Consider the following 13,235-nt stretch of genomic DNA (forward strand, 5'->3'; position numbering starts at 1 on the left):
ACTATATTTGAACTGCAGTCTTGGTGTGTGCGACCCACTACCCTTTAGTTTGATATGTTTTGAACGGGTGACGCACCTATAGTCAGAGCGCGGTGGTCATATGAAGATAAGTCTGGTTTTATGACATAATGTTGGCTAATGGGTTATCCGGTCCTCATTAATCATAATCGATATTTGTAGATAAACTATGAACACTTTCTCGACGGAGTGTAGATTGTGTAGCTTCTCTTGTTTGGTTACAAAATGTTCTATGGTCTTTCAGCAATTAATAGGCTAATATTCACTGTACTTTTTCTATGCATTCTTTAAGTTGTGTATGTGTGTGTGTGTGTGTGTGTGTGGTGCGGTGGTGGTGGGGTCCTTTTGCCGTGCGTTACCATTGTTTTCCCAGCAGTTGGGTTGAAAACACAACTGGGGTTCTTATGCGTGGAGTCAAACTTTTTCCTTTGCAGTCGCTTGTCAGTACAAACACTGACAAGTTACATGTATGCAGTTATTACACAACATTCTGTACCTTACATTCTGGTAAAGTTTGATGAGACTTGCTTGCTGCGTCATAACTGAGCAGTTTATGATAAGGGCAATACTGATGTACAGGGTAGAGATGGACACAGTGACCTGGGTCAGGGAGTCTGTCAGAGCTAATAAGAAATAGTAATAATAAAAAGTGTTACAAGAAATATTACAAATGAAAACAGGAGTAACACAATGGTTCATTTTTAGAGTTTATTTGAACTTATTCCCATTAGATTTTCCCAATATAAAAAACAAGGTGCAGATTTTCAGTTAAGCCCTGCCCTCTAATGCTTAAAGCTTGAGAGCCTCAGACACCCATCAAGGAGAATTAATCCACTGTATTTGTGACCAAAACAAAAATGGTGCCGACAGTATTACCCCCCACGTCTTAATGTAATCCTCTTACATTCCTTAGCTTAAAAAAAAATGTATACATAGTACCATTTATCATTATTTACAAATGAAAAAGAAACCATAGTAAAAAGAAAAGATCGATTCCTTCCTGCAACCGCTCAGAAAAGAGCCTGTAGCCGATCCTCGATTTTTTTAAACAACATTCTTGTGCCTTTTTTTTGTTTTAGGGTTAATGACACCCTACAGTTTTTGTTTTTTTCTTCTTTTTGGTTCCTCAAAAAGGGTTTTTACAAAACAAAAAAGGAAGCTGAAAAAAGCTTATTAATTCAACGCTTGAAGGTCGCTACAGACCACAGAGGCATTGGAAGGAAACTCTCCACAGGAGGCAAAACTGTAGCTCACATGTCCATCGCAAACTGGTCGTCCTCTGTTAAGAGAGAAAAAGACAGGGAGATAAAGGGGGAGATAATTAACAATTAGTCTGTAATTTTGGCAGTACACCATGTTCTACCACACCCTGTTAACAGATGTGTGTGTGTGTGTGTGTGTGTGTGTGTGTGTCCAGACAGTACACATGCTAGGGCCTGTAGAAAAGCATGCTGGCTATATTTAATCTTTTAGTACATGTTACTGGCTGTGTCCACCAAAGCGTTTTTTGTTTTTCCCTGTATATTTTTGAATTGTATTCAATGGGAGCGCCATGCATTTGCGCTATGCTCTTAAAGGGATAGTTCAGATTTTTTTAACTTAAGCTGTATGAAATACTTGCCATTAATATAGTGGTTGCAACTGTATTAATTGATTGCCCGAGTCTCGTGGTGGGAGTTCTGCTTTTTTTGGGCGTAGTGATATGGACACAAAAAACATAGTTCCATGTGATAGAGGGGTCAAAAATGAACGAAAGTTGCACTCATATTTTAGAAATAGGTCAACAATACAAACCGTTAGTTTTGTGGATTATTTAACCTTTAATGCGTGGCCCCCTGTGCCCCCCACAAAATGACCAGAACGACTTAATATTTCACCAAAACCAGAGCAGAACTCCCACCACGGGACTCGGGCAATCTATTAATACAGTTGCAAACACTATTGGCAAGTATTTCATGCAGCTTAAGTTAAAAGAATCTGAACTATCCCTTTAACGGCAGCAGTGTGGGGAGGTGCTGAGCATCTATTCTGCACTGAACTTTATTTGAAGAATATTCAACTTTTGGGTGCAAGAATGTAACCTGACTCTGCCAGATTGCAGCAGTATTGAGTTCACAAGTTCCTTCTTCCTGGATCTGGGCTCTCTCAAGCAGAAACAATAAACCGGAAGCAGCGGGACACAAATGATGATATCTATAATTTCAAGTTGTAGTCTTGGTTGTTAGGTTGCGTTTACATTTGCACTGTGGCAGTGCTTCAATAAGTCATCAGTATCGCGTTGATCCCGCCTCTAGCAGCTGCATACAGCCGCATATCTCTCCTGTCAGAAATGGCTCGAGAGGGACCAGATGGGAGCAGGAGGAGGAACTCACTGCTGCCACCAGATGGCGGGGTCAGGTTAGCAAGAATGAGCGTTCATAGAGAACCTTGCGTTTTCAGCGGAAGGAAAAAAGGCCTCGTTGGACATGGCCAGAACGGATGAAAACATAACACCAATACACCTAAAGAACTCAGCTCTGTAATCCAAAGCCAAAGGCATTGTGTTGTTTACCAGACAAAATAAGGGGGGCAGCGGCTAGAGCGGAAGGGGGTCATTCCTAATCCCTCCTGCATACAGGTCATTCCTAGTGCCATCAGAGACTCTGCCTTGGTCAGGTCTGCTGACACACCGTTTGTGAACTACACTTGCTTTATTGTTCATCAATAAGTTATTAACCTTCACCTAATATAATCCTAACCATCATAACAGCATCTCTATTTGGGAGTCACAAAATAGAAGAAATGGCAGATCTACAAATGCAATGCAACAAGTTGCGAGTGTAGATTTTTCAGTTTTTCTTTGATGCGACACGGTCATACAATGAAATACAAAATAGGGTAGAGGGCTATGGGGTTAATAAAGGCAAACTCCAGTAGTTTTCCTTCCTAAGCCCACTCCCCACCAGGCAACAGTCATGGCATTACTAGTGCCTGCAGAAACACATGCTAGGGCCTGTAGAAATGCATGCTGGCTATATTTAATCTTTTAGTACATGTGTAACATTCGTGCAAGACAAGTACAGCAGTATGGATGTCATGATGTTGAGAACAAGACTGTCAATCGTGTCAATTCATATTCACATACCCAGACGTTTTTATTTCCAGGAAGAAAAAAAAAGAAATTCACATAACCAGGACAAAGACATGGTCTTCATACGCATGAGGAAGAAATGCTTCATATTGGCCATTATTGTCATAAATCGGACAGGGGGAAGCAAACATTCTGTGACAATAAATTTCATGAAAACAAGGATGTGTGTTGCACAATCAGTCAATTCCTGTTTATACCTGCTTCAACGTCTCTCCAACATGCACCACTCTGCATTTTACCATTTGCACGCACACGCACACACTTTACCTACTACATCGATCACACGGCAACTGCTCAGTCAGCACATTAGAGTTTTGCATTTTTGTATTTTGTTTAGCTTCAGTGTGTGGGGTTATTCATGTCCGTATTGTTTATTAGTTTGAGTTATATATTGCATATATTTTTGATAAAATGGGGAGTATTTGTAATGGGTAAGATTGAACTAAATCAGAATATGTATACATTACAATATAAAACTATGTTTTTTTTAAGGCAATTGACTCACCGTCACAGTGACAACAACCCACTCAATAAGCAAATGCACCAATGCCTTTGTATGCTTGTATTGACAAATTTGACAATACTAACAAAGAGTTAAGACATTTTTTTTATCTGCATCGTAGTTCCAAGTTGTACTTTCTTTACCTAGTTTTAAGCTTAGTTTTGGTTAACTATAATTTATAACCTTGGTTCCTAGTATGCGAGAAAGCGAGTAGGTGCACACGTCTTACCTGGAAGATTCTTCTCCTCTTCCTCAATCTCCTCTTTGAGGTCTTGCAGTTTCCCCATTGGGTGCGTGGCGGGAATCGTTACTCCTGGGATCTGAGGCAGACAGCACGGAGGAGTTCGGGCGATGGGTGAATTCCGACAATCCAAAAGAAATTTCCTGTCATAGATGATGCGGGTTCCTGTGTGCAAGACGAAGAGGGACAAGGTCAATAAAAAGCAAATAGTGTACACATTGCTAATATTCTTCTATCGTACTGCAGCTACTGCTGCAAGTTCAACATCAGGATCAGACAGGAATATCTTATTGACTAATTCCTGAAGTTTCAGCCGTGGCTGAAACATTGAACCTGCAATATACAGTGAGCATACAATATACAAAACACCTACATTTGTGAACTCAAGACACAGGAGGACACATGAAAGACAAAATACCCAAGGTTGCACTTTTAATAGGATTAGATTCAAAGAGACAGTCTGGCTTCTGAGCTTGTTATAAGCCATGTGGGCGGCCTTGGTGTTTACTTCCGACATGGCAAAGCGGATAAGTGGCTGTGGTGGAGTTCTGTACGCGTGTGCATGTGGCACACTGGCTCATGCTTGTGGTCGACAAGAGAGCTGCTGGCTGGACACATACCAAACAAACACACCCTGTTCTCAGAACAGAACAGAGGGGAGAGGAGAACAGGAGGAGTGAAGGCTGTCTCTGCACAGCTCAGTTCTGGGAAATCAAAGCACATAAACACATTCTCCCCCCCTGGCCCATGAGACCACAAGTTCAATGCCATGTGTGTAGCTTCGACCAGCACTGGGGTCGAGCTCCCTTCCCGGGTCCCCCACACACAAGCAGCTTTTCTTAATGTTTCTCCTTAGTGTCCCACAATTTGCCTAGATTATTTTAAACCATTCTTGAAGACCCCGGCCCCGTGTCTCCTGTTTGGCACAAGACCAATGTCATGAATTGTGTTTCGTGACAGGGTGAAGTTAGTTACGTTCTGTGTTTATTACCCCGCTATTCTTATTCTGTAGTGGAGTTTGAACTTATCCCAGTACACAGTATCAGCCTATCCACCAAATACCTGGAAAAACACGTTATGTAATAACTGACTGCTGAATTGGCCCTGCTGGACAAGGGGGGGGGAGACAAATGGGCTGGAATGTAAGCTAGTAGCAGGCAGCACCACCAATGCTAGTGCTAGACAAGTAGACATTTATGCAAAAGCGAACATAATGTATAATATATTCAGTCTCTGCAGAGTGCACACTGGAAGCACATGGTCCAACGTTAGTTGACTACCACTCTCTGAGTTCACTACTTCACTCAGCTTTTTGTATGCAGCCTACAGCAGTGGCTCTCACAGCCATTTTCATACCAAGTAAGGAAGGACCCTAATTTAGTTGGCATTAGAGCCCCAGACCCTCATGATTTAGTCTCTCAGAGTGTTTACACCAAGGGCCTGACCCAGGTTAAATGAGGAACTTTACTTAGGCCTATACATTTCTGTCTTGCATAATTTGCAGTGTATACGTTTTATTTCAATACTTCTCTCCTGACAACAAGTACAGAATGTTCTCCGAGTTCCAGAAAACGCACCAGGACTGAAGGGGTAAGGACAGCCTCCCTCCACCTCTCCTCTCTCTCCGCCTCTAGAAAAGCCAATCGCTGGCCTGCGATATCTGGTGAAACCTCATGCCCCTCCCGTTCAGAGGTCACGGGTTGGAGTTCTTGTTGGCACTTGACGTCAACCTTGTTGTTTTTCTTGCAGTGTGTAGTGTACTTGCCGTTGCTGCGTGGGCCCAGCCATACTGTACATGAATTGCATCAGCTCGAGGAGTTTAACAACAACCAACCACCATCAAAATATCTGTGCATCCACTTCGCACCGACAATACGCTACAAGTTCAACACGTACAAGAGCATTTTGTTCGAGACTTGCAGTCCAACACCCATTTGCAACATGTCACCAAATGGTACCACAGTGGACAAAGGGGGACAATCATCAGATCAATCTGTATTTGTCTGCAATGCTTGACAAGTGCCATTGTATGGTGGCCCTGTCAGATCTAACTGGGACAATGTTATAACAGGTCAATGTTGTGGTCAGGCCAGGTTACTCCAATTCTGTGCTTCTCAACCTGGGGTCAAGGGAAACACCAGGGGTCCTTGAAGGGGGTCTCTAGCAACACATTAGAGCTATGGACCAGAGCTAGGGGGTCTCCAGTTTATTGATAGTTATCTTTACCATTAGTGTACAAGTTAATACAACTAGATAACGTACAGTACAATAATTATTTTGATCAGAGTATCACTGTTATCTCAATATACCTAGCAGTATATATGGTATAGGACTAAATGTCAGCATGTCTGGTCTAACTATAATAATGTTCTTAATAAGAGATATACATCTTATCAAATGGGGGTCCATGGACTAATGCATTTTATGCATTACCAAAATATGAGTCCCTAAAATTAAAAGGGTTGAGTCCAATTCATATTATGGGCAATATCCGTGTTGTGCTGCCTACACCAGAGTTAATGCAGACAGCAGACAGAGAACACGCTTATCGTATGCAAGCAAGTACAACTTTTTGTTTTAGGAAACAAATAAGAAACTCCCCCCAAGAAAACACAATATTCTCACCTCCAGGCGTTGTAGAGAACAGAGTCCCCCCGGGTGTCTGGCTGTAACAGTCGGGCAGTTGGGACCAGTCTTTCAGGGTGAGGATCCTGGTGGGAATGGGGCAGCTTTTCACCTGCTTGGTGGTCGACATGATGACGGTTCAAAGTTTAGCGTCCGAAAGAAAAAGTTGCTGCACGGAGAAGAAGCGATACTGATTTGTCTCTCTGCCTGCCGTCAAACGAAGTAGTACACTAGTAGTACCAGTGTACCAAAAGAGCAAAGACACGTAGATTTATCGCAATGCAAGCTTATGCAACGCGCAGAGGCAAACAAATATCAAACTGTTTGTTGTTGTTGCAATTGCCTTTCAAAAAGTTATTCAAATGAGGAAAACGCGTACGAATTAAAGACCGTGATTCGGCGTTTGTGTTTTTTAGAGTTCGATTGGAGTCCTTTCTTTCCTTTGCAGCGAAAACTAGTGAAGAACAGCGACCATGTGCGACTATTTCAACCCAAGCAAGGACGCAGCTGAGATGAGCTGATACTGCTCTGTTTTTGTGCCAGAGACACGGAGCACGTGGTTGTTGGTGGTTGTCTTGTCATCTGGTCTGGTGAGCTCGTTTTGTCCTGGATTATCCGCGAGGGAGGAGCTTTACGTTAGATCATGAAAATTGAAAAACAATACAGCAGATAACAACAGCACCAAGATACCTACCCAGTACCCCCCATGTACCTGTCTTATGTCAACGAAGTCCACACCCACAACACCAGAGGGAGTTCAACAAACCATGTGCAAGTTTGCAACCCAGATTCGGCACAAAAAAGGGACTAAATTCACTTCGCTCCTATGCCACCAAAATGTGGAACGCCCTACCAACAGTCATTAAGACATGTGGATATCCCTTGACTCCTTCAAAATTGCTCTCAAAGGGCACCTACGGCTACGGACGGCTGCAATTCAAAACTGCCCGTAAAATCGGAACCCCCACCCACCCCTTTCCCCCCTCACTGTATGTTTATTTTCCTTTATACCTCCTCTATGATGATTTCTTGTTTTGACTATAGTTGTGTATATTCGTACGTCTCTAAATGTTTTGGCACCATTTTCAGCCCTATTGTAAACAAGTGTAATGCTTTTAAATCCCCCTGTGCTTTTTTTTCTTCTGAAAACTGTTAATAAAGTATTCAGTCAATCAATCAAGTTCAACATCATTCTAGCCTTAGATCAAGACAGGCAATCACGTTCTCTTATGAAAACAAAAGTCACTCGATATTTACTTCTGTAATTGTTTTGATCCATCCATGGATAGAATCATTGCATGTTTTAGTGCTACTCTGGTTAGCAAATCATACCTAAAATGGAATGAGATTGGATAATTGTATGTGGCCCATAATGTGACCATGCTGCCCCCTAATGGCAGTTCACTGATAATGCCCCCCACAACACTGACAACCTTATATTATATGGTGAAGGTGCTCAAATTGACAGAACAAATATTATGCTTTTCATTTTAATGAACGAATGACAAAAATGCTTGTGTTAGTAATCTTTTTAAGCCCAAATGTACAGGCAGTGCAGTATTTTAGCCAATTGTAGTAGTTGTTATTTTGACTTGTTATTTTGACCATTCCAAAAGTCTACCAAAAGATAAAGGCCCTACTGCCCTAGCAATAAGCATTATCTGCCTTCAGAGATTATTTGAAGCAAATTAAAAATATTGTGACACTAATGAAAAATGAAAAATCATTCTTGTAAACTTTAACTATTTAGTTGCTATTTATTTATTTTGATATATTGTATAGCTTTTATCAGTGCAATATTTAAATTCCTTCTTTAATGCACTTAAACACTAACAGAGGGAGACACAACATTACACAAGTGCACACAAGTGTGAACACTAAGGCCTAAGTGAGTTGTGAAACACTGCACGACTAAATCAAATGTATATTTAATTAGTTGACTAAAATCAGAACACTAAAACATTTCAGGTGACTAAAATGTGACTAAAACTAAATGGAATTTTCTTCAAAAGACAATGACTAAACTAAAATCTAAATTAGCTGTCAATCAACACTGCACTTAAAGTAAAATAAACGAAATGTGAGTATGTCTATGAGGTAGCCTCACAATGACGGTAGTGAAAACTAAGAAGACGCATCCACATCAGCATAACATAATGGCAATAGAAAATGATATAATAAGAGATAAGGCATATACAGTAAATGTATTATGTATGCGATAAGTCAAAGCCATTTTCTGCAGAAAACACTATAGCACAACACCACAACTGATTGTGAACCAGGCACCACCACCCTGAACAAGAATCAACCTGGAGCCTACTGTTGTGCTGGGTGGAGATTCTAACTCCCCTTTTCTAAAGGAATTCTGACCCATTTTACTTTTACTGTAAGCTCTGGGAATTGTGCCCGGAAACTCATCCAGATCAAGGGATTATGTTTCATACCTGACGGAGTCTGTAACTTCTGATTTAGTAGCCTACTTTTGATACTGATAACAATGCCTTTAATTAATGTAACACAAATGACAACTGTTACGTACGTTGTTAGTTATGTTTCTCCACAATTAAAGAAAGAAGAAAGAGGAATATATTCAGGGACCACAAGCAATATAGCTTCACCACTTTTTTTTCTATATTTAGCTTGCGACATGTTGTGAGTTGTAAATGTGCAATGTTTGGCCGAAGATTGGATTTGCAATTTGCACAGGGCTGAGGGCACAGGCCGGGATGACGGAACATATGGCTGGCTGATTGATTGATATACAGTAGGGATTGATTGATTGATTAATTGAAAATGTTAAAACAGATTGCAGAATGGGTACAGTTCAAGGAATACAAAAACCCTCTAAGAGGATAAAACAAGAAAAAGCATTAAGACTTGTTTACATCAGGGTCCTCTATTTTCGTTTCATGAAAACATTTAAAGGCATACAAATATATACATCTATATGCAAAAAAAAGAAAGAAAAAAAGGAATACGTGTATACTGTAGTATAGAAAGATAGAGGGGATTTAACTTTTTTACAGGGGCCAGTTTTGAATTACAGCCGCCCGTAAGTGCTCTTTGAGAGCCGCTTTGTAGGAGGCTAGGGATTCACATTTCTTAACGGCTGGTGGTAGGGCGTTCCACATTTTAGTGGTATATAGGAGCTAAATTAATTTAACCCTGGTTTGAAACAAATCTGGGTTTGGTTTGTTGAACTCCCTCTGGTGATGTTGGCTCACCCCATCTAATATACATGCCTTTTAGATACATTTCTATACATTTCTATGCTTTTCTCACATATGCATGATTTCCCCCCACATTATTCTGCACGGCAATCTGATGAGCAGTGGTTGAACCAATCTCTAGTCCAGACTCCAGTGGTTCTCAAACAGTCACCCCTTAGCTCTAGGCCCATAAATTGGAATGCCCATATATGGAGATCCCTGATGTCATCAATACTGGCCAGCAACTCTACATCTGACCTCAAAACTCAAACCCTTAGATCTCCATATATGGAGCTGACCTGTTCTGAAATTCCATATGTTGATCATTCCCTATCCATCCTTCCTCTTCGATGTCACCCTTTTGGCTGATGATACCTGTCCATTTAAACGCTAGACGGGCCTGCCCCAAAGTTATTAGTGCCCGGCAGCCGGCGAAAACTTCTCAACAGAGTTTAGAGGCACGAAAATGAAGGCCCGGCCCTACCTGGGCTCTCATCAAACACTGCCCCCGCTGCCACACTAGAGTTCTCAAAAGGCACAAAAATGAAGGCCCGGCCCTACCTGGGCTCTCATCAAACACTGCCCCCGCTGCCACACTAGAGTTCTCAAAAGGCACAAAAATGAAGGCCCGGCCCTACCTGGGCTCTCATCAAACACTGCTACCGCTGCCACACTAGAGTTCTCATCAGGCCCGAAAATGAAGGCCCGGCCTAGCCCTGGTCCAGTGCTTACAGTGAGTCTCTCTCACTGACGCCCTGCCAGACTCCCATCCACTGCTCACTAGCAGCTGTTCCCACTGCGTACGAGGGTTTATAATTCCCAGAACATAACTTTGTGCCATTTTAATACAGCAATGTACCGGACAGAGTCATTTCTTCTACTACGGCATTTCCGGGTTTTGCTTGCGCCGATCTGGTTTTTCATAAATAGTCACTAACGTCTCTAAATGTAGAGACGAACAGGAAATCATCATAAAATGAGGTAAAAAGGGGAAAGGGGTCAAGGTCACCGTCAAGGTAAACTTTATTGTCCATAAGGGAAATTTGTCTTGGGCTTTCACCCATGTTGCAGCCACACACAAAACATTAATGACAAACAAAATACATAACAGAGGGAGACACAACATTACACAACTGCACACAAGTGTGAATAATCTAACCTCTGCTGTCACTGTTGTTTCAGAGCCTCGTTCAACATTTTAGGTTAGGGGGGGGGGCTCTTTACGGGGGCCAGTTTCGGCCGTCTGTAGGTGCCCTTTGAGAGCGGTTTTGAAGGAGTCAAGGGATTCAAATGTCTTATTGACTGTTGGTAGGGCGTTCCATAGGAGGCATAGGAGCGAAATTAGTTTAATCCCTTGTTTGTGCCGAATCTGGGTTCCACATGGTTTGTTGAACTCCCTCTGGTGTTGTGGGTGTGGACTTCGTTGACATTAAGGAAGTATTTAGACATGGGTATCTTGGTGGTGTAGCGAATCCTGTGGACCAGACCCATTGCAAGATGCAACCCTGAAATTGAACGCCAGCATCCGTATTGTCAGGGGAGCATTCACCCAAAATCTACAAGTTTACGTGTTTACTTAGTCCTTCGACAATATAGTAAATTATAGTATGTCGTCACTGTGTGAGTTTGTAGATCTGATATCTGAATCTAGACTAGATTGAAAACACACCAGAGTCAGACGGTATAAGTGGTTAAACTGAAGTGATATTTGATGAATTCCTATAAATAAAAATACATCGCATGGATACACCTGGGAAGTATCTTCAGTGATGTTTCCTGAGGTCACAATCCCCTGCTCCGGAACTACTCTGCCTATAGGGTTGCCATCTTTGAGATCTTGAAATAAGGGACACTCTTTACGCCTGCCGCGGCCTTGCAGTGCAGTCGTGTGCAGCAAGGCCGGCAATAAGTTGAAGCAATAAATTGAAGCAATAAGTTGAAGTTTTCCTTCAACTTTTGAAGTAGAATTTTGTTTTCCAAATGAACATAACAACATAAAGAATTCTGATTGTGAATCCGAGTGGTTCTTTAAATGGGCACAATATTTAATTATATTGATTTATATTTATATTAGACTTTAAAAACTCAACATTATTAATCAATCAACTATAATAGTCTAAGGCTAACCTATCCCCACATCAGCAGCCAAGATGTGGGCTATTGGGCAGGTATTAGAAATACTACTTTTCATCATTACTCCACTGCAGCAGCAGCATTATCTTTGAATCCACCAGCGAGATGAACTCAACCGAACTGGAGTGGAGTGGACACGTCTTCCGCAGCCTTCACAATAAAAGCTCAGATTTATATGCCTACTCTATTTTGGTTCCGAAACAGTGGGTCTAGTCTCTGCCGGGACTGGGAGAACCAAAATCTGGCGTGTGGAGAGACTACTAGGCTCTGTTGGTTGACTCCTGTCCGGGTACCTCCTACGTCTGCAGGTCCACTCCTGCTCTCACCAGGCCCAGGACCTGTGTGTTGCACCAGACTCCCAGCAACAGGCACTCCATTCAGGAGTGGTGGATTTATAATGGCCCTCCTAAAGGCCTCACCAAGGTTTGTTGGGCTTCCCCCTCACGGAGGACACAGGCTGGGGCGCTAACCCATACTGCGGTGCCGTCTACATTCTGGCTGTCACCCGTCTCTCCGGTGGTCACCAGACTATACCTGGTTGTCACATAGTCTATTCCTATGAGTCACTATATCTTCAGTGATGTTTCCTGAGGACAACAGGGTCTTCCAACATCATACCCCTCACTCAGGCGACCCAGCCGGGGTTGATCAAATCCCGATTTACGTCCCAGTAGCTTCCCTCGATCAGTCCATCAGGGAATGAGCAAGGCCACACAATCTGTTGCTCCGGAACTTCTCTGCCAGGACTGGGAGAACCAAAATCTGGCGCGTGGAGAGACTAGGCTCTGTGGGTTGACTCCTGTCCGGGCCCCTCCTACGTCTCACCAGCTCCACTCCTGCTCTCACCAGGCCCAGGACCTGTGCGTTGCACCAGACTCCCAGCACGGCACTGCATTCAGGAGTGGTGGATTATATTATCAAAATATTATCAAAGTATTCTTGCGACACCCCTGAACTTGTGTCACGGCACCCAGCTGTGATAATTGAGAAACCATTTTGGAACGCTATTATCTCAGCTGCTGTTATTCAGGCAGCTTATCATGCAACTTTCTCTTTCCATCTCCAATCTGATAATGCTGTTGTTCATTCAGTAATGTTTGGGCTTATATATAAACATGTCTTTTGATGTTGTTCATAGGCCGTTATTCATCAAACCCACGTAACAAACACGAATGAAATTGGAATGTTAAGGGGAAAAAAAATAAGAGAGAATAGAACCCACTTGTCCCACTGACTAACAGATACATGACGCCATTTCCTTTGACACAGAATGAACCTCAAGCTGTAAAAAAAAAAAGAAAGAAAGAAAGAAACAGTCCGGAGTGGCTTCTCATTGGTCTAGAAATATGGAATCAGATGACGTATTTACTTCCGGTT

General features: G+C 42.3%; 1 protein-coding gene across 1 annotated transcript; it reads right to left on the reverse strand.

Annotated features, from left to right (window-relative positions):
- Positions 1-712: 712 nt before the first annotated feature.
- Positions 713-7,114, reverse strand: eif4ebp3l (eukaryotic translation initiation factor 4E binding protein 3, like). The gene is made up of 3 exons (XM_080774709.1): positions 6,517-7,114; positions 3,880-4,056; positions 713-1,297 (listed from the first exon to the last, which is right to left on the reverse strand). Exons 1-3 carry the CDS (start codon positions 6,644-6,646, stop codon positions 1,269-1,271), a joined length of 336 nt encoding a protein of 111 aa, XP_080630835.1. The 5' UTR covers positions 6,647-7,114; the 3' UTR covers positions 713-1,268.
- Between the last annotated feature and the right edge of the window lie 6,121 nt (positions 7,115-13,235).

Source organism: Protomyctophum bolini (assembly GCF_963924005.1).
Source record: "Protomyctophum bolini genome assembly, chromosome: 10".
In the NCBI taxonomy this organism is placed as follows: domain Eukaryota; kingdom Metazoa; phylum Chordata; class Actinopteri; order Myctophiformes; family Myctophidae; genus Protomyctophum; species Protomyctophum bolini.